At 44.6% G+C, this 20,081-nt stretch overlaps 3 protein-coding genes and 1 long non-coding RNA gene across 14 annotated transcripts; 3 read left to right on the top strand and 1 right to left on the bottom strand.

The window, feature by feature from the left end:
* Positions 1-4,551: 4,551 nt before the first annotated feature.
* LOC136520475 (LRR receptor kinase SERL2-like) lies at positions 4,552-8,435 on the top strand. Its single transcript, XM_066514018.1, has 10 exons — positions 4,552-4,990; positions 5,237-5,369; positions 5,504-5,575; positions 5,704-5,847; positions 5,957-6,028; positions 6,111-6,170; positions 6,287-6,537; positions 6,643-6,984; positions 7,263-7,642; positions 7,816-8,435. Exons 1-10 carry the CDS (start codon positions 4,876-4,878, stop codon positions 8,134-8,136), a joined length of 1,890 nt encoding a protein of 629 aa, XP_066370115.1. The 5' UTR covers positions 4,552-4,875; the 3' UTR covers positions 8,137-8,435.
* Positions 8,436-8,638: 203 nt separating this feature from the next.
* Positions 8,639-10,025, bottom strand: LOC136521019 (uncharacterized). Its single transcript, XR_010775485.1, has 3 exons — positions 9,873-10,025; positions 9,289-9,418; positions 8,639-8,746 (listed from the first exon to the last, which is right to left on the bottom strand). It is a non-coding gene; the product is annotated as an uncharacterized lncRNA (long non-coding RNA).
* Positions 10,026-10,150: 125 nt separating this feature from the next.
* LOC136519944 (pentatricopeptide repeat-containing protein At1g43980, mitochondrial-like) lies at positions 10,151-15,757 on the top strand. Of its 11 annotated transcripts, none has more exons than XM_066513334.1 (8): positions 10,151-12,264; positions 12,349-12,447; positions 12,660-12,732; positions 12,817-12,951; positions 13,055-13,109; positions 13,231-13,321; positions 13,453-13,518; positions 15,042-15,084. In XM_066513334.1, the coding sequence occupies exon 1, from the start codon at positions 10,234-10,236 to the stop codon at positions 12,199-12,201; it is 1,968 nt and encodes a 655-aa protein (XP_066369431.1). In that variant the 5' UTR covers positions 10,151-10,233; the 3' UTR covers positions 12,202-12,264; positions 12,349-12,447; positions 12,660-12,732; positions 12,817-12,951; positions 13,055-13,109; positions 13,231-13,321; positions 13,453-13,518; positions 15,042-15,084. The 11 variants fall into 11 exon arrangements, with proteins under 11 accessions (XP_066369431.1, XP_066369426.1, XP_066369428.1 ...); XM_066513329.1 differs by having other exon boundaries at positions 13,226-13,321; XM_066513331.1 differs by lacking the exon at positions 13,453-13,518 and adding an exon at positions 13,831-13,941 and having other exon boundaries at positions 13,226-13,321; positions 15,042-15,071.
* Positions 15,758-15,771: 14 nt separating this feature from the next.
* On the top strand, positions 15,772-17,204 carry LOC136519946 (LRR receptor kinase SERL2-like). The gene is made up of 5 exons (XM_066513337.1): positions 15,772-16,135; positions 16,226-16,297; positions 16,394-16,537; positions 16,664-16,723; positions 16,845-17,204. Exons 1-5 carry the CDS (start codon positions 16,014-16,016, stop codon positions 16,972-16,974), a joined length of 528 nt encoding a protein of 175 aa, XP_066369434.1. The 5' UTR covers positions 15,772-16,013; the 3' UTR covers positions 16,975-17,204.
* Positions 17,205-20,081: the final 2,877 nt, after the last annotated feature.

The following is a 20,081-nucleotide window of genomic DNA, read 5'->3' as shown; positions in this document are numbered from 1 at the left end:
GAGGGTGAGGCAGAACAAGAACGGTACGCCCAATGCTATTCTTGATGTGAATCTTTAAGTATGGCCTATCAGTGACCGTGGGTTAAATCGAGGCGTGCTGATCTCTTCCTTGGTGTAAGAGTTTTGACCCAGGGCCATATGCTTGAACCTAGAGTGGTTGGTGGCGGTATGGGTCCCCGTCGGGCGAGACGGAGCCCGCACCCAAGGGGTCTAGAGAGGCGGAGCCCATGGTCTTAGGGTCGGGCGAGGCAGAGCATAAACCCAAGGGTCGGGCTTAGGCGGAGATCGCGGCCTTGGGGTCGGGCGAGGCGGAGCCCGTGCACCTAGGGGTCGATTGGAGCTGTAGGCGCGCTCTTGACTGCTCAGTTGAATCAATGTTGATGACCATTAGCTCCTACTCTTCGGGTACCCTAGTATTGATCCCTGACAGTAGCCACCCCTAGGTTGTTGGTCATCTTGCTGCTTGTGGAGCTGGTGGTCACGATCCCGAGCTCCGGGGTCGTGGCCTTCGTTAACTTGGATTGCCTCAAAAGTCAAGGCCGCCGTCGTGGTCCCCATCCCGTAGTGTGGGAGTCGTATGTTTGTCTTGTCGGGCCGTATTTGGACGGTGGGTCACCATACTGCCTGCCACCGCTCAGCGGTGTTGTCTTGTCTATGCTGCGTGGCCCAGAGATGGTGTCTGACCGGGCTAAAGTGACTACTGTCCCCTCGGTCCTTGTGAGATCAGTGCGGCGTGCCTGCTCTTGTCAGAGCGAGCGTGCTTGGCAGGGCTCGATCTCTCCTCATTCCTCCCAGAGGTCGGGATGGAGGAGAGGTCGTGAGTAGTTACGTAGCGCGCGGTGAAGGCTGACGGGAAGAGGTCGTGACCAGCCCCTGCCTTAGTGTTTGGCCCAGGTCCGCGTAGCTTAGCTTGGCCTCGATCGTTTAGGCTTATACTTAGCCGGTGCACCGTAGGCCGCCCGAGCAGCTAACTAATCGATGTCTTGAGATACCCAGCGTATCATAACTCCGATACTATTTTAATTATTTATTTAGCTACTAACTATTAGTTGGATAGATAACTAGGCAAGATAAGGATTTGTTTGGATCTATTAGCATTAGCTAGATAATTTTTAGTAGGGACTATTTGGATCTGCTTACTAATATGGTTTGATAGTGAGAATGTAAACATAAATTATAAGCATTCATCATTAATTCTAAACCTACTAATAAAACTAATAGTTAACAATCCCTCAATTAATAATGAGCAGGTCTATTTCGATCCACCGGTGCTAATTTTACCAACTGATCAAACAGACCTAAATAGAGTCTAAACAGCACCTTTTATTCGATATTCGTCCTTAATGCAAAGCACTTGGACCGGAAAAAATTCCCTTGTCCGTATTCCTACCATCATGTCTCCACTTCGTCTCAGGTGAGGGCCACCGGCTGTCATCATCCGTGCCTCCTCATCGATCCTCTCGTGCCAAAGACGCTTTTGCTGCATCGCTTTGCTCCTCTTTTCATTCATCTTTGGCGGTTTGGCCACCTCCCGTGGAATTCGGACACACTTCCCAAGCCAGTGCCTAGCTGCCCCCACACCAACTTTGCCAATTCTTTGCTTCCAGAGAATCCTTCAAAGCTGGTGACTTTGCTGGGAGAAAAGTTTGTACTGCGGCCAACACGTCGCAGCTTCCAATAAAGCTCTGGCGTTGCTTTATGTCATGAATGATAGGTGAATTTCCTTTTCCCCTAAAAAAAATGAGTTTGAACTTCTGTCTAGAACACTTGTGTTGTAATTAGTGGATCCAAGTATGCAACTGTGTGGACTTTTTGAAATATACTCTCCCATTCCTATTTAAGTGTCGCCGGGGGATTCGTGTCAGACATTTTTTTTCAAATTTAACTGAGTTTATAGAAAATATTAGCAACCTTTATATCTCTAAATAAATTTATTATAAAAATAGATTCAATATCTAATGATACTAATTATGTATTATAAATATTAATATTTTATTTTATATATTTAGTCAAATTTAGGTATGTTTGACTCTTCGAGAAGTAAAAACTACGTATAAAAAGGGAAAGAGGGAGTATATTACTCGATAAGCGGAGACAATTTCGGTCTGATTAGTTATTTGTATTAGCCTTAGACTTAGGGATGAAAACGGTACGGATATTTTCCGACCGTATTCGAAACCGAATCCGTTTAGAGGGGTTGAGATCTGTCCGTATTCGAGCCCGGATATCCAACATCCGATACCGTATCCGTATCTGAATACTCAAATCGCATATTTATGATGTCGATATCCAATCGTATCCTATCCGACATAGTTGACACTATCCGTATTCGAATCCGAATCCGGACAGAAATATGAAAACAAATGTAATATCGGTGATATCCGTCCGTATCCGATTCGTTTTTATCCCTACTTAGACTACATTAGACCTTATACAGCAGGACTAACAGCTAGTGTAACCGTGTGTAGTTTCATCCCTACTTAGACTACATTAGACCTTATACAGCAGGACTAACAGCTAGTGTAACCGTGTGTAGTATGTTGATGTTTAGTTATCCTGCATAGGAAGCTACGTTTGATAACATCGTGTTTTGTTGGTTACATACATTATGTTGCATTTAATCACTTTCACATTCTAGTAAAGGCATCGTGTTGACATGTTGTAGTACATGTGGGAGAGATAAGAATATTTATTTTTATGTGCTCTATCCGTGTATGTAAATTTGCATTGTCCAATATGATCAAATTCGATGTACAGGCTAATACTACATTGGCTTTAATTTAAACATTGTGCAAGTATGCATGAGAGCAGACACAAGCAGTGACGAAGCCAGAAAAAAAATTAGGAGGAGCTGAACAAAAGAATAGAGGTTTTTTTATCTTCTCTTAACCTTAGCCCCTCCTACCTAATACATGTATGCATAAAATTTTAATGGAGGATTTAGGAAAACTCCACGTGCTCAGGATGGGTAGGGGGGCGCTGAAGCCCCCTAGCCCCACCGCTGGCTACGTCCATGGACACAAGTAAACTACGACTAGTGTAGGTAACCAATTAGATCTGATGTATTATACGTTTAGGGTTAGTTTGGTTCCTACCCTAGCGAAGTTGCCTGGTGCAGGGAGCTCCCCAAGTGTCCGATTTTAGATGCCTTGGGTGGAGATTGATGCTTGGGCCGGCTTTTTGCCTAGTAGGTATTGAACCAAACAAACCCTAAATCACGTGACTACATTTAAGATATTTTTACTCTATACAATTCAGAAATCAATTATAACTCCATGGGGTAGTACTTAAATGGTTGTGGGTGGGTGGGTGTGTCAGTGTGTGTGTGGGTGTGGGGGGGGGGATCGTTATTAGAACTTCGAAGTTTACAAAAAAAAGTACCATAAAAAGCATATAAATGCAAAGTGATATGATTTATTAACTAAATGAATTTTGGGTGGTCTTTATTGTGCAACAATGGTGAAGGGATTCGCTCGTCAAAATCATAAAGCATTCCACGATGATAACTGAGCAAGAAGCAATCTCCGATGAACTAGGACTTTCTCTATAACAACCTTTTAAACCTAATAATAGATTTTGCTTTCCCTGTTAGTACATTATACTAGTCACCTAAAACTTGATGCTTCGACTTAAATCTGTTCGAAGTTTTGACACTTTTCCCCCTTTTTTTTACTTAGTTTAGAAAACATAAAATTCATGTGTTGATTTATCATGAGAACTGCTATGATTTTATACATTTATTAGATATTATACTTATTATTCTAGTTTAAAATGGTAGTCAACGTGACACTTTATTCAATGATATCATGTGTGCATTTTTTCACCGTAGTAGTTGTTTACCTTTTCAAACAACAATAATAACCGATTCACACTTTTCTCTTCTTTCTCCTAGGTCTTCCCTGCAAGCCCTATAATCTCACATCAAATCAGCCAACAGTAAATAATCCACGATCATTTACGGCCTGCCGGCCTACAAACAGGCTGATATACTACTCCTACGTAGAAACAAAAAGGAAAAAAATCTGCCTGAAAAAGAAAAATCCTGCATTGTTTTTCTCTTTTTTGTCTTGACATGTCCTTCTATTCCCTAGAAATATGGAGTACTATATTTAATTCACAGTGGTATAAAAGGAAAACAATAGTAGAATACTCCTATGCACACTTCCCCTCTTCTCCCCTCTGTCTTCCTCACAAGTCAAATTCGGAAGACTGAAAAGAATTCGTTCATTGTCTTCTAATGGGCTTGTTCATTGGAGGAATTTTAAAAAAATTAAATAATTTAGAGAAATATTGGAGAAATTTATGAAAGAAAAATCCTATTTCAAATAAAAAAAAAATAGATCAAGCTGGACTTAAAGCCACGCGAACGGGTCTATATCCCAGTTTTCCATGGCAGGTCAGGTGGCAGGCGTGTTTGTTCCCTCCCCTGCTTTTGTGCTCTTGCGTTGCGTCCTGCCGGAGCGCAAGCATCTTCTTTTGTGTCATTTGCCTCTGACAGGGCCCCAGAGCCGGGCTGCCTGTGCCCTGTGTGTCCTGTCTCTGTGTGCCTTGCGTTTGCGTCCCCCTACAGTGCCACTGGCCACTGCCATCTCGCTCGGCTTTGCCTAGCTGCCTTTCTCCCTCCCTCTGTGTGGCCTGTGGCGTGTGGGGAGAGAGAGAGAACAGAGAAGGCTGGACTGCGCTGCACCTGCACTGGGTTTGCATGTTTTTCTTGGCCTCACGCTTGTTCCATGTTTGAACATACAACATTGCACGCAGGACGCAGGCGCACACACCCTCTCCTCAGTCCTCCCCTTGCCCTTGGAACGAACCGCCACCCTTCCTCGCGCTCTTCTCTTGGCTCCACCCCACCACCTCTGCCTCCTCCCTTCGGCAATGGAGGCGGCGCCTCCATCTTCTCCCCCCTCCCTGGTGGAGCTACTCTTGCTGCTGCTCATCATCTCCTCCCATTGCAGCGCTCTCCTCTCCCCCAAGGGCGTCAACCCTGAAGGTTCCTCCTTCCTTCTCTCTTTCTTTGTTTCGTTATATACGGAGTACTCTCTTTCTACAGTAGTACTACTAGCTTTCTATCTCTGTTCCGTTTGCCTCGAATCAAATCGGTGTTTTTGACGGTTCTTTCTCGAATGGAAATGGGGAAATCAAGGACTTCACTTCACTCTTGGCTGTCTTCTTTGTGTTGCTTCTTGCATTGGTGGGAGCTCACTGATTTCTCTGGTATATGTATAATGTTGTGCAGTACAAGCTCTGATGACGATCAAGAACATGCTCGAGGACCCCCATGGCGTGCTCAAGAACTGGGACCAGAACTCCGTGGATCCCTGCAGCTGGACCACCGTCAGCTGCTCGCTGGAGAATTTCGTCACCAGACTGTAAGCATCCCACTTCCTCCCTCCTCTATGTGCACTGCTTCCAGACCCAGATCAATTTCACTGCAGAGTTCTTCCCCATGTCCATGTGTTCTTACCAATGTTCTGTGGACTGTGGTTATTTGATTGTTTGGCAGGGAGGTCCCAGGCCAGAACCTCTCTGGCCTGCTCTCCCCAAGCTTAGGGAACCTGACCAATCTTGAGACTCTGTGAGTACTACTTCTTCTCCCCGGATGATAGATAGATAGCCTTGTCATTGCCAGTTTCTGCTTTCAGTCGGTGTGGTTCCTTTTTGACTGGAGCCATGTTGGTCTTTTGCTTTCCTTCCCTGTTGCAGTCTCCTGCAGAACAACAACATCACCGGCCCAATCCCGGCAGAGATTGGCAAGCTTACAAAGCTTAAGACACTTGATCTCTCTAGCAACCACCTGTATGGTGGAATCCCCACTTCTGTGGGCCACCTTGAGAGCCTGCAGTACCTGTGAGTACAGTAGTACATGCAAGCCTCTCATTAATGCTGTTCTTCAGGCGTTAACATTAAATAGTTCCTGTCTCTTGTCATGATAAGCTGGATTTGTTGCCATGTCCAGGAGGCTCAACAACAACACCCTGTCTGGTCCATTCCCTTCAGCATCAGCTAATTTGTCCCAGCTTGTTTTCCTGTGAGTAGCTTCTCACTGTCTGTGTTCATGTTTGGGTGTTATTTTACTTGGGTTTGTGTTCACTGTACACCGTGTCTTTCAGAGACTTGTCATATAATAACCTGAGTGGTCCAATACCGGGATCTTTGGCAAGAACATTCAAGTAAGGCTGGAATTTTGTGCCTGTTACTTCATAATATAATTTTCACATCCCAAGTATATGACACTTGAACAGGAAATGTTAGACTGAAGGCTATTCTGCTATTGATGTTCTTGCAGCATAGTTGGGAATCCTCTCATCTGCGGCACCAACACCGAGAAAGATTGCTATGGGACTGCCCCAATGCCACCAGTGTCCTACAACCTCAATAGCTCACAGGGTGCTCTGCCACCGGCAAAATCTAAAAGCCACAAGTTTGCAATTGCATTTGGTACAGCAATTGGTTGCATCAGCTTCCTCTTCCTTGCTGCTGGATTTCTGTTCCGGTGGAGGCATCGTAGAAACCGGCAGATCCTTTTCGATGTCGATGGTAAGCAGACCTCCATGTTTACTTTCAATCCATACATCATTTGGTAGCCTGAGAAATTAACAGTTAATGATGAAATTGTTCTTGGAATGAATTGGCCACATGCAGACCAACACATGGAGAACGTTAGCCTTGGAAACGTGAAGAGGTTCCAGTTCAGGGAGCTTCAGTCTGCGACAGACAATTTCAGCAGCAAGAACATACTAGGAAAAGGTGGCTTTGGATACGTTTACAGAGGGCAGCTCCCTGATGGAACTCTTGTGGCTGTGAAGCGACTGAAGGACGGCAATGCTGCAGGCGGTGAGGCACAGTTTCAGACTGAGGTTGAGATGATCAGCTTGGCACTGCACAGAAATCTTCTCAGGCTCTATGGGTTCTGCATGACCGCCACTGAGAGGTTGCTGGTCTATCCATACATGTCAAATGGAAGCGTTGCATCACGCCTGAAAGGTAAGCTTTCTCAAGATTCCAATGTGATTAATAATGATAAACCCACTTGCAGTAGTGCAGAACAAATTCTCTCTCTTTTTTTCTCCTGATCATACCATGCCTAAAAGACGGTGTCAAATTGCAAGTTGCAACCCGACAAGCCGAATTCGGAAAATAACTGGAATTGGATTCTAGTATTCCCTTATTTTTCCATTGGACAAATGTTGGCACAGCACAAAAGCAAGCATATGATTCCTATCAATGCAAATCTTCACTTTATTCCACAATGATCACTACAGGGAAGCCACCTTTGGACTGGGTGACCAGGAAGAGGATATCTCTTGGCGCAGGGAGGGGGCTACTGTACCTGCACGAACAGTGTGACCCCAAGATCATACACAGGGATGTCAAAGCAGCCAACATCCTGCTAGATCACTGCTGCGAGGCTATTGTTGGTGACTTTGGGCTCGCTAAACTCCTCGATCATCGGGATTCACATGTCACCACTGCGGTGCGAGGCACTGTTGGTCACATTGCGCCTGAGTACCTCTCCACTGGTCAATCGTCTGAGAAGACCGACGTCTTCGGATTTGGCATCCTGCTACTGGAGCTGATCACCGGTCAGACTGCACTAGAGTTTGGAAAGGCAGCAAACCAGAAGGGAGCCATGCTTGATTGGGTAAGAAATCTACAAGTCTTGTTTAACTCATCGAACAACAAGAACTTATGTGTAAACAATCAATGGATTGTTGGGTTCTTGATTTATTAGGCAGAAAACATCAATAATAAATCAGAAAGATCTGCCAAAAGGTGTGTGTTTGATCAAGCAACGTCGGTTTTGTTGTTGATCAGGTGAAGAAGATGCACCAGGAGAAGAAGCTGGACGTGCTGGTGGATAAGGGGCTGAGGGGCGGGTATGACAGGATCGAACTAGAGGAGATGGTGCAGGTGGCGTTGCTGTGCACGCAGTACCTCCCCGGCCACCGGCCAAAGATGTCGGAGGTGGTCCGGATGCTGGAAGGTGATGGGCTTGCAGAGCGGTGGGAGGCTTCGCAGCGCGCGGACTCGCACAAGTTCAAGGTGCCTGATTTCACTTTCAGCCGCTGCTACTCCGACCTTACCGACGACTCGTCACTGCTGGTGCAGGCCGTCGAGCTGTCAGGCCCAAGATGACACCACCACCACCACCACCAGTTTGCACTTGTACAGCATAAGGACCGATAATCCTGTGTAGATTGCCAGATTGGGGAATAAAATGAGCCATACTATACTAGAATAACTATAGATGTGTATTAGATGACTGTACAAAAGAAGAGCATAAGGTTTGTACTGATTTGGATATTTACAGAATTAGTAGTTGAGACAATAAGACCAAGTAAAGGAGCTTTTTATTGAATCGGAAAGTGTTTGCTTGGGTTGTCAGGCTCTGTTGACTCTTCCCTCTTATGCTTTTCCTTGCTGTATTTTTCAGAATGCAACAGGTTTTGAAATATTATCAGAGTCCTTAGTTGATTTGGACATAAATGAAACATTGTGCCAAGCCTTGAAATTTATTTTTTTTCTAAGAAGTGACAGGAGATGTGGGCTGCATTTCAAAGAAGGGAGTTGCTAAATCTGACCTGAGTGTTTCATGAGACTCCAACAACATAGAATCAAAGTATGCAATTGCATGTGTCCTAGACTTATTTTGCACTATCCTCCCGGCAAAGCATCACCGGCTTTCACATATCCATTGTAGAACTGCATGAGGAGTAGTTCTTCTGTGTCTGGAAGTGAACATCAGCTGGTAGCATAAAGAACAGAAATCCAACAGTGAGCATTGCAGAATTACAAGCCTGTAAGTACATGTAAGCCCAGGAAAACTGGGTATAGGTTGAAGCGTTGCAATAAAGTAGCTGCTCAAACGTGAAACAAAGTAGATGCTCAAATGTGACCATAAGTACTTAGCTTGCATTTGTGTGATCAAATAAACTGATTTTGGCAACATATATGCAGTGTATGTTTTAGCAACCGTATATGTGACCAAAAGTGCAAGATTCAGCACAATAGGATGCATCTATGAGATCAAAAGTGCACAATAATCTTATAATCAAATCGAGCATAATGCTATGTCATCCTGTAGGTGCAAGCTGCAAGACCAAACAATGTGGTTTCCATTTTTCGGATAAACTAACATATGTGAGACCAAAAGTATGCCATCCTGTAGGAGATACCAGCAGTGTATAACTACTATATATACATGAGACTTAAGTACAGCTGTAAAAATTATGAGTAATCAGGTAACAAATGCAGTAATTAAAACCTGAAGAACAGTGTGTTACCCACTTGCCAGTAGATGCATAAAGTGATGCTTCAAATCCACAACCAGAGGTGTGAAGGATCCCTCCATCATATAAACACAAAATTGCATGTTCACGTTCATGTCATCTCTCAGGGGTAAGAATCCGATTGTTGCCTTTAATAAAAATGAAGATTAAGAATCGAGCAGATAAGAATTTACTGACCAATTTGTACTGTTAACTAAGGTCCCCTATTGCGCACATAAAAGAGCACAAAGACAGATATTGACATCTGTCATGGAACATATGTGAGTGCTATACCATGTCTTATAAGTTATACTATGCAAAAATCTGATATGCATATCGTACGTACTGTAATAGCTACTCATCGATCGAATGTGGGAATGCATGCATTTTCAGTGTACGATCCTTTGTGAGAAAAAAAAAGAAACTTCATTAAAATAAGATGTACATGTTGATTTAATACTATATTTCTATATATTTTCGTGGTAATATATGCGTGCCATGCGTTAACTTTGTCCATAAAAACTGAGCACTTCCGAAACACAAACACGGAACTATGCAAGGGAAATATATGTGTAGTGAAGTAACAGCTAACAGAGGATGTACTTTCTTCCGCGCTCTCGTGTGTGCGGAGGCCAGAGAAATCAGCGGGAAGAACGACGAGCGGCGGCGGTCCATTCGCGTTTGCCGGCTGCACGGAGCTTCTGCTGCTCCGATCCGCTCCACCGCTCCTCGTCGGAGGACGCCGCCGCATTAGTTTTCCTTTTCCATCACCTTGCGCCGTTTTATGGATGGGCCAAGAGGGGATTGTTTCTATGGGCCCGTTGGACGATCCACTGGGCCGACCCGCCCCCGGATTGTGGACAAACACAAGATGCATTCAAGCAAGCATAGCAGCCAACGCAGGAGCCATGCGCGTGCCTCCATGGCGTAAGCGTAAGCCGCCGAGCGGCGAACCGCGCCGCCGATGCTCTCAACATCCCCGTCGTCCTCGTCCGACGCTCCACTCTTCACTCCTAGCGTCGCCGCCGCGCTCCTCGCCCGCTGCACTTCCCGCGTCGCCGCGGCAGCGCTGCACGCCCGCCTCCTCCGCTGCTCTCGCGCCTTCTTCCGCTCCCCCTACCTCGCCAACTGCCTCGGCGCCGCGTACTCCCGCCTCGGCGCCGCACCGTCCGCCGTCGCGCTCCTACGCGCCGCCGCCGCCAAGCCCAACGTGTTCTCCCACAACATCCTCCTGTCGGCGCTCCTCAGCTCCGGCCTCCTGGAGGACGCGCGCGTGCTGTTCGACGGGATGTCTCACAGGGACGCGGTCACCTACAACGCCATGCTCTCCGGCTACGTCGCCGGTGCGCTTCCGGACGAGGCGTTCCGTGTCTTGTACTGCATGAGGGAGCGTGGCGTCAGGCCAACCGCCTTCACCTTCTCCATAGTATCGTCGGTGGTTGGCTCTGTCCGCCGCGGCCAACAGCTTCACGCTGCTGCTGTCCGCCACGGCCTGGCACGCCGTGATGCCATTGTAGGCAATGCGCTTATTGATATGTATGGCCGGGTTGGGCTCTTGGATTATGCAGCGCGTGTCTTCTCTTGCATGGAACAACCAGATGTCACATCCTGGAACTCTGTCATGTCCGTTTACAAGGATCAGGCTCTCAGCAGTACTGTCTTTAGGTGTTTCCGGTCCATGAGGAGCAAAGGCTTTTCAGTTGATGGCTTCACTGTGTCCATCGTGCTCAGTGTTTGCTCAGATGGGAAGGATTTTGCCAAGGGTGACCAGATGTTGGCACTCTGCATTAAGACGAGTGTCCTTACAAACTCCATCGTTTCTAGTGCTGTTATTGACTTCCTCTGCGCGTCTGACAGACTGTCTGATGCTGTTCAGCTCTTCAGAGAAATGCCAACATGGGCCTCAGAGCCTTGCAATGCACTGATATCGGGCTATGCTAGGAGTGGCCTAATGGAAGAAGCCCTCAGCCTCTTTGCGGTGTCTATGCGAAATGGTATTATTCCAAATGAGTTCAGTTTTGCGAGTGTGCTGAGATGGAGTTCATGCTTTGGTTTAATGGAGCAGGGCACTCAAATCCATTGCCTGGTTTGCAAGCTTGGGTTTCAGAATGATGTAATTGTTTCCACAGCCCTCACTGACATGTACTGTAAATTGGGGTTAACAAAGCATGCCAGAAAAATCTTCAGCACAGTTGGCGCCAAGGATCTGGTGTTATGGAATACAATGCTGCTTGGCCTATTGCAAAATGGAAGAGCTAAGGAAGCCCTTGTAATATTTAAAAGGATGCTCAAGTGTGGTATCGAACCTGATAGAATCACTCTTTTTGGAGCCTTATCTGCATATAGTTTAGAAGGTTTGGTAACTGAAGGAATGGATATAATTACCCTGTTTAAAGATAGGTACCATATTATGCCTAGCCTGGAGCACTATACTTGCGTGGTCGACATGTTATGTCGTGCTGGGATGTTCAAAGAGGCAGTGAATTATGTAGAGAACAAGTTGCCAAAGTCTAGTGCTGCTACTTTCTCTAATATTCTGGAGGCCTGTATAGTCCATGGGAACATTGGCATGGCAGAGCTAGTTGCTGAAAAGATGGTGATGCAGAAATCTCGATTGTCACTGCCATATATTGTTTTGGCTCAAATATATGGTGCCAGATGTAAGTGGGAAAAAATGGCTGGAGTGTGGAGGTCAATGGAAAATCGAAGAGCAAAGAAGGTTCAGTCATGCAGCTGGCTCTGCATCAAGAATCGTATTTATGTTTTTACGTCGGAACAGATATTGCACCATGGAAAAGGAGCTACCTATGAGGTTTTGGATCTTCTATTTTGGGACATGACGGATCATAAATACGCTCTTAGTTTCGTAGAGCCCGAGAACAGTGAAGGATTAGATTGTGTCGAGCTGTTCCTCGACCAACCTGCTTCCTAACAAGTTACATTGCCTTGCTTGTACTGAAGGTTCATAGTGTCACAGACTATGAACTCAGAAAAGGTGCTTTCAGTTATGTGAATCCTTTCATAGAACTGTAGCTTACTTCTTTTCGAATGTTTTTTGATTGGAATTGTTGTTTTGCAGATTTCAGTAAGATTTTGCTAGATTACGGTTAGGCTATTGCAACTTGGCCATTTCTCTGTATGAACTGCAATGTCGCGGAAGATTTTGAGATATGGGCAGGTAAATTTCTTCTCCCTCCTGTCAATTGCTGCATAGATTTCATCAATACTAGTAAACTATCTGGACTTTAAAAATTTCAAGTTTGCTGTGTAGGTTTGGTACTTTTTATACATTGGTTCCCAGATTTTGAATTCATGTCAGCTGATTATTTGTTAACTAAATGGCAAACTCTATATTTCCACGCCTATACCTTTTGTAATTTTGTTTGGTAGGGAAAAGATTCAACCCAGAATCATCTGGGCATGCTCTCCTCAGCTATAGGAAGCCTAAGCTAATTGGGGATGTGTGAGTATTCTCATGGATAGCCTTGTCAGTGCTAGTGTTTGTTTACGTCTAACAATTAGTTTCCTATTTGTTTCCCTGTTACAGTCTGCTGAACAACATGTAAATGGGCAATCCCAACAGAGATTGGCAAATTAGCAAAGCTCAACTTAATCTCTTTAGGAACCCCTTTTATGGCAGAACCCCCAAATCTGTGGGTCACCTTGAAAGCCTCCTGCACCTGTGAGTGGGAGCCTATCTGTGACAACTTTCTTCCATTACTGTTTTGTCTCCTTGAGGTAATTCTAGTTTAGTTTGCACTCATTGTATGCTTATGTTTTTTCAGAAACTTGTCATATAATGACTTGATGGTTACTGAGATCTGGTGTAATACAATGCAAGTAAGGATGTAGTTTTTATGTTTGTGCTTCTCTAGAACATAATTTTCTCATTGGACGTATGGCACACAGAGGAAGTTTAAATATAAGGTTTTTTCATGCTCATGGTTTTCTTGCAGCATAGTCAGAAGTCATTTCATCTGTGGTTCTATATTGAGCAGGATTGTAAGGGACTGCACCGATGGCAATGAAGTGCCAATGTGAAGAGCCGACAAGTAAGACTGCAAACTAGTTGCCTCTCAAAATTTCTTATATTTAGTGAGGGAAATAAAGTGATAATTCTTGCTTCTACTCAGGTAAATTTTATTTATGATTCCTATAATAACAACCTTGTATTTTCGATAAGGACGATCCCGCACCTCAATCGAATGAACAGATTGGGGAATATTATAACTCGTGTTCAAGACCATGGGTATAATGTGATATTCTCTTCTTCTTTTTGCAAGGATGTAATGATCTCTTCTTAGTGTCATTGAATGTAGAGCGTGGATGGCTAAAATAAATTAAATTTCAGTCTTGCAATATCTACTGTGAGGAAAATATATATTTGCATGTATACTAATTTTCACACCTAAACATTCGTATTGATAGGATAAGGGTTTTCATGGTTGTAGCACTGTAGGGTGTCATGTTTGAATGTATTCAATTTAAATTTGTTTTCCATTGCACACTTGATGTGTATTTTGTGGTGAAGTTAATTTTTTTTATTTATGGTGCAACCTAGAATTATGGAGCTTAAGGAATCTAAACACATGGATGATCTAATCATGTGGTGCATTGATCGACCTTGTTTGAATCTGACTTCAATTGTACAGTCAAATAAAGTTCAGAAACGGTTAGCCTTGTTTGCTCACTTGCTCAGTGGTCTTTATGATTATAGTTAAGTTCCTGGAATTGTCGCCAAGGATTAGGGACTACAAACATTGCTAAGATTATCTGTCTTGAACTAAATTGGAGAGCATTGATAATTATCTGAGGCTACCAAAATGCTTAGCAATCCCAGTTAGAAAATTGAAACGAGTTTATCAGTATTATGCAGTCAGCATTTCCATTATACAAAACCTGACAGCATGAATGTACTTAAATGGAGCCAATACAAACTACTCCCTTCATTCCAAATTGTAAGTCGCTTTGGTTTTTCTAGGTACCTAGCTTTTGCAATGCACCTAGACATTTTTTGTACGGTAGCTATGCACCTAGAATCCTAGGTATATACTATGTCTAGATACATAGTAAAGACTATGAACCTAGAAAATCTTAAGTGACTTGCTCAGTGGAAGAGAGTGAGCACATTTTGTGCCTGTCGAGTTTTAGAGTGTAGAAATGGGGTAAATGTTTTGAATTTTTCTAACACTTAGCACTGGCAGGTCAACTTGCTGTCAAACTTTGGAGCTGGTCGATGCGTGGCTAGATACGTGGCCAAGCTCAGCTGTTTTGCTCTCCACTCCAGCTCTGTCTCTCCTTTCCCTGGATTCCATCTACCGAGTTCACTTCCTTTGCTCTCTCTGTTCCTTTGGCGAGCTTGCTGTGCTGTCAAGACTCAAGACGCGTCACCAGCACCTCTTCAGTGCCATCTCAGCTTGGCCCTCCCGCCACTACCTCCCATGGCTGCTGTGCTTCTGCTTCCCTTCTTCCCTTCTCACGCCTTGCCATCAAGATCCAATGCTACATATTCACCATGAGCTCATCTATGTGCTCCGGCAGTCCTCTTTCCCATCTGCAGTAGAGTAGTGCAGCAGTGCGGGCAAACCATCTGCCCCACTGCCTGGCGGCAGCACATACTTGTGTTATCTTGCTTAGCATACGTCAGAGCTATCAATTTGTCTATAATTTGTGCTCGCACATCATAAATTCAGATTTAAACACTTGATCTTGTAATAACTCTAAACACCTGACTTACTATTCCTTGTTGTTTCTTTGTGCATGGATATGAAGTTGGCATTGTGAACCGATACGCAAGCGATCTTGGGTGTATCCTTGATGCATCGAGGGAATACCAGGGTGGGTTTCGCTTCAAATGATTGATACTGTTTCTGTCCAGGATTTTAGTTGTGTAATATGTTGATTGCCCGCTAGAAGATATGTTAGCTCTCAACTTTATTGGATAGTGACCTGTTAATTTCAATCGAGGACAATTTAGATGACTCTTGACACGAATTGTTTCGAATTATTTTTCATTACTTACCTAATTAACCTTAATCCACATCAATAAATACCCTAAGCGCTGGCGTCTTGCATTTCCGGGTCATGGCTGCCTTTTTTTAGCACAGTTGAGCTGGACTATGGTGACCTTTTTCGGCAGGGCTGTGTCTATATATGGCTAGTGCCTAGTGGCATGCAATTATGCACCAAGCCCAAGGATTTTCAATTGCAGTTGCTTTCGACTTCCAACTAAATTCTGAAGTACAAATCTTTGCAAAGCAAGTGCAAAACGTATGTCCATGTTCTGTCACTCCTTAGAGCATCCATAAATTCTTGGCATTTATTCGATGTGCACGCATGTGCGTGCTTATTTGCTGGTGGTGTATGTTGAGTGTGTGTCTACCTAGTACTTTTTTATAACAAAACAGATAAACAGAGTCAGAGAGAATTTCTGCATTCTCCCCACTGATGGCCATATTAAATGCAGAGGGAACCCTGTCCTCTTTCTTCCCCAAGAGAAGCCTTCCTCGCGCTCTCGACTCACCTGCCTCTAGCAATGAAGGCGCCTCCATCTTCCTCCTTCCTATTGTTGCTCCTGCTGTTCTTCCCTTCAAGCGGCCTTGCCGCCCCCAAGGATTTCAACTATGAAGGTTCTCCTCTGTTGTGGTTTCCAAGGACTCATTTTTTATTAGTGGTGTCTGTCTCTGTTAGGTTTTTTTGCACTGTTAGGTGTTGATTTCTGTGGTACTGGCAGTGCAAGTTCTTATGATGATCAAGAGCCTCCTCAAGGACCCCCATGGTGCGCTAAAAAACTGGGACCCAGACTCCGTTGATCCCTGTAGCTGGTCCTTTGTCTCCTGCTCACCAGAGAATCTTGTCACTGCACTGTAAGCTAGACCCCTACTCTCCATCTATTCTTACCTCCAAATCAAAGCCACCATATAGTTCTCATGTCCTTATGTTTGCATGTTTGACAGGGAAGCTCCAAGCAAGGACCTTTCCGGCCTGCTCTCCCCGAGCATAGGGAACCTGACAAAACTTGAGACACTGTGAGTATTGTTCCCATGGATAGAGCAAGTCTTAGTGGTGAGTGTTATTTTTTTTAACTTTTTTTATTGGGAGGTGTTCTTTTTTTTTTGTCCCAGTCTGCTGCAGAAGAACAACATAATTGGGCCAATCCCAACAGAGATTGGCAAGTTAGCAAAGCTCAGGACACTTGTTCTGTCCAGTAACAAATTACATGGTACAATCCCAAACTCCTTAGGCTGCCTTGGAAGCCTTCAGTACATGTAAGTGAAGCATACGCTCCAATTTGCAACAACGTGTTTTTCTTTGAGCCATTTCGTAAAGGTTTGTGTTCTTGCCAGGGTAAATCATAGCCTGGTTTGCACTCACTCTGCACTCTTGTCTTTCAGAGACTTGTCGTACAATAACTTGAGTGGTCCAATACCAAAAACGTCTGCAAGAACGTTCAAGTAAGTATCCAGTCTTGTTTTCATCTCAGACGTATGGCATTTATATAGGAAGTCAATGGTTTGGAAGAAATTTGTAGAAAGTTTAAAATCTGTGGTTTTTCTGTCTGTTGTTTTCTTTCAGCATAGTCGGGAATCCTCTTATCAGTGCTGCAGAACAGGACTGTGGCAGGACAGTGCTGAAACCAAAGGTCTATCCTTATATCGCTGGTGAACAGCAGAAGCCCCAAGGTTGGCAGTCGCTTACCTTATAGGATCATATATACCTCTTTCGCAAAAAAAAAAAAGGAGGATATATACCTGATGAAGCTCAGTTATTAAGGTCTAGCAACAACACCCAGGTTGAATAAGCCATTCCTGTTCCGGCAAAATGGCAGACACGTAATCAAATATTACACAGTTCTTAGGCAGCCCTGTTGTCTCTTCTTGCCGGCTAGTATGCTGTAAACGAACTCTTCACACTTCGCATAATGATTATTACGCAGGTCTCCTCCCATCTTACATAATGTTCTGCAATTGCCGTTCGATTCAGTAATCAGATCCAGTCTTGTGTCTGTTCTTCTCTGCGACTCTGCAGCATATTTCCATCTCAGACATGACACATATAGGATGTCAGTATTTTCAATTTGAAAGAAATTTGTATAAAGCTTAAGAACTGTAGTTTTTTGGCATTGGTTTTTGACGTATACCTGGAACCCGGGTCATCGAAGCCATGACTAGTCCACAAGACGGGGTTGGGCGGGACCGATTGGTTAAGATGTAATTTGGGATGTCTCATTTACTTGGCGCATAAGGTTTAGATGGACAGGCATGTAAACCAATCAGATTGTGATTCTGTTGTAACCAATTAGAAAACCAAACTGTAAACCGATCAAGCTAGCTAAGACCATATGCAGTAAGAAGCTCCCTGATCGAACACACCCCTACACACATATCGAACCAGCATTCAGTACACAGACAATATAAAACACCATACCAGGTGTAGGGCACCCCACCTACACCAAATCTTCGTGTCGTGATACCTCTATGATTTACTATGCGTGATGCATCAAATCACTCATTGGTGAAGGGAGATGGGAAACGCCACACATCCTTTGGGTTGGGTGAATTTCATATATACGCCAAGACGGCTTGCGTTATCAGACATGTGTACAACACATATACTCCCTCCGTACCTATAAAGAAAGTCGTTTAGGACAGCATTTAGCATACCAAGGAGTGATTAATTAGGGTAGAGTTTTCCCTGTCTGCTCCTATTAAATACGGTTGCGGGTGCATTCCATGCAAGAAAGTTTCCCAGCTCAATCGGTTAGTGGAGCAAGGCGTGAGTCTTGAGGAGCTGAGTTCGATACTTGACGGGCGCACTTTTTTGCTGGTGGCTGCATGGCGCGCTTTTTTCCTTGCTGCGATCGTTTCTGGCGCATTTTTGTCTCTGTTGTTTGCTGGATTGGACGGCAGCCAAAACGCATGCCAGGGGCAAACACGTCCAAATACTCCCCAGCGAGTGTAGAACGACTTCCTATATGAAAACGCCCCACTCGCCCAGAACGACATCCTTTATAGGTATGGAGGGAGTACATATTCTATCAACCGCCCACTGTCGAAGCGGGAGAGTCACGGACGCAAAGACTGGACCTAAACTCAGTGAACACTGTACATGTAAGCCTTTGGTCATAATGTCCACGAACTGGTGCGATGATGGAACATGCAGCTTGTCCACATGTCCCAAGGCTACCTTCTCATAGATGAAGTGGATGTCGATCTTGATGTGCATCATGCGGCAATGATGGATGGGACTGACAATCATATAGACAACGCTAACATTGTCGTAGTACACACCAGTCTCACGAGCAATCAAGACATGGATCTCCGAGAGAAGCTGGTAAAGCTAGTAGTGTTATACTTATAGAATCACTAGGAGTAGATCTAGCCGGGGTGCTTGATGAATCAAAGACCTAGAACACGTTCTAATGCAACGAGAGAGAAACAGAGGGGTGGATGAGGGCTGACGAACCTGACACCGCGGAGGGGGATGATCCAGAGGCCGCCATCGGGTTCGTTGGTGAAGTCTGCACACGGGTAGCGACGGTCGGGGAAGACGGGTCGGAGATGCGGTGCCGGCGGTGAAGATCGACGGCGGCGCAGTGTAGTGGTGGAGGTACTTCCCGTCACTGGCTACGCCCCTCACTTAGATCGGGTTTAGGGTTTGTCGGTGGGGAGCTCGGCTCAGGCCAACCTCGTGATAAGAGCCGTCGGCCCCACCTCTTTTTATAGCGTAGGGTGATAGGGCCCTCTAGCCATGGTGGGCTGGGCGCCCCCGATCAGGGCGCGAATCAAAGGCCCAACTGGACCATTGGGTCTAGTTAGGATTAGAGATCAATCTAACAATCTCCCCCTTGATCTCTTTCCATCTTTCACTTTCATATCATTTACTTTTGTTCATTCTATTACAGATTAGCGCATAGAGCATGTCTTATCGTCACGGTCCATTGCCGATAGATTTAACAGCTACAATACACTACTCTACTTCTGAAATAGATACTTATCTTTGGGCCTTCTTTTGTCTAGGAATTATAGGCTTTCCCTTAAACCCATGCCGGCTACATGTTCTCTGAACACGTTGGGTGGTAAGCCTTTTTGTAAGCGGATCCACGATCATCTTTACTGTACTTATATGCTCAAGACTTATGACTTGATCCCGGACTTTATCTTTCACAACATAATACTTTATGTCAATGTGTTTAGCAGCACCACTTGACTTATTATTGTGAGCATACTGTACTACAGGATTATTATCGCAGTATAACTTAAGTGGTCTATAGATGTCGTCAACCACCTTCAAACCGGGTATGAACTTCTTTAGCTAGTTCACCTGCCCCGCTGCCTCATAACACGCTACAAACTCGGCATACATTGTGGACGATGTAGTGACGGTTTGTTTTGAGCTTTTTCTATGAAATAGCTCCCCTTGCAAGAGTGAATACATATCCAGACGTGGATTTTCTATCATCTCCCGCATAATCAGAATCTGAATACCCCTACTATATGGAGTGAATCAGATCTTCTATACGTCATCATGAGGCCTTTCATTCCTTGCAAATAACGCAAGACTTTCTTTACTAATTTCCAGTGTTCTATTCTAGGATTGCTCTGGAATCTGCCAAGTAACCTCGGTAACAAATGCCAAGTCAGGGCGCGTACATACTTGAGCATATTGCAAGCTTCCGACAGCTGAAGCATATGGAACCGCTTTCATTTGATCGATCTCATATTGGTTCCTGGGGCATTGAAAATCCCCATATCTGTCGCCCTTGACTATAGGAGCAGGTGAGGGACTACATTTGTGCATACTGAATTTCTT

Source organism: Miscanthus floridulus, chromosome 18 (genome assembly GCF_019320115.1).
Source record: "Miscanthus floridulus cultivar M001 chromosome 18, ASM1932011v1, whole genome shotgun sequence".
Classification (NCBI taxonomy): Eukaryota; Viridiplantae; Streptophyta; class Magnoliopsida; order Poales; family Poaceae; genus Miscanthus; species Miscanthus floridulus.
The sequence above is the reverse complement of the archived record's forward strand: the minus strand, read 5'-3'. Positions and strand labels throughout refer to the sequence as shown.

What these genes read in the sequence shown, in the direction of transcription:
- LOC136520475 (XM_066514018.1), top strand. Translation starts at nt 4,876, where the DNA reads ATGGAGGCGGCGCCTCCATCTTCTCCCCCCTCCCTGGTGGAGCTACTC. An exon ending in CTGACCAATCTTGAGACTCT is followed by an intron (nt 5,576 to 5,703) that starts GTGAGTACTACT and finishes TCCCTGTTGCAG; the next exon opens with TCTCCTGCAGAACAACAACA. An exon ending in GATCCTTTTCGATGTCGATG is followed by an intron (nt 6,538 to 6,642) that starts GTAAGCAGACCT and finishes GGCCACATGCAG; the next exon opens with ACCAACACATGGAGAACGTT.
- LOC136519944 (XM_066513328.1), top strand. Translation starts at nt 10,234, where the DNA reads ATGCTCTCAACATCCCCGTCGTCCTCGTCCGACGCTCCACTCTTCACT.
- LOC136519946 (XM_066513337.1), top strand. Translation starts at nt 16,014, where the DNA reads ATGATGATCAAGAGCCTCCTCAAGGACCCCCATGGTGCGCTAAAAAAC. An exon ending in CTTGGAAGCCTTCAGTACAT is followed by an intron (nt 16,538 to 16,663) that starts GTAAGTGAAGCA and finishes CTTGTCTTTCAG; the next exon opens with AGACTTGTCGTACAATAACT. An exon ending in ACGTCTGCAAGAACGTTCAA is followed by an intron (nt 16,724 to 16,844) that starts GTAAGTATCCAG and finishes GTTTTCTTTCAG; the next exon opens with CATAGTCGGGAATCCTCTTA.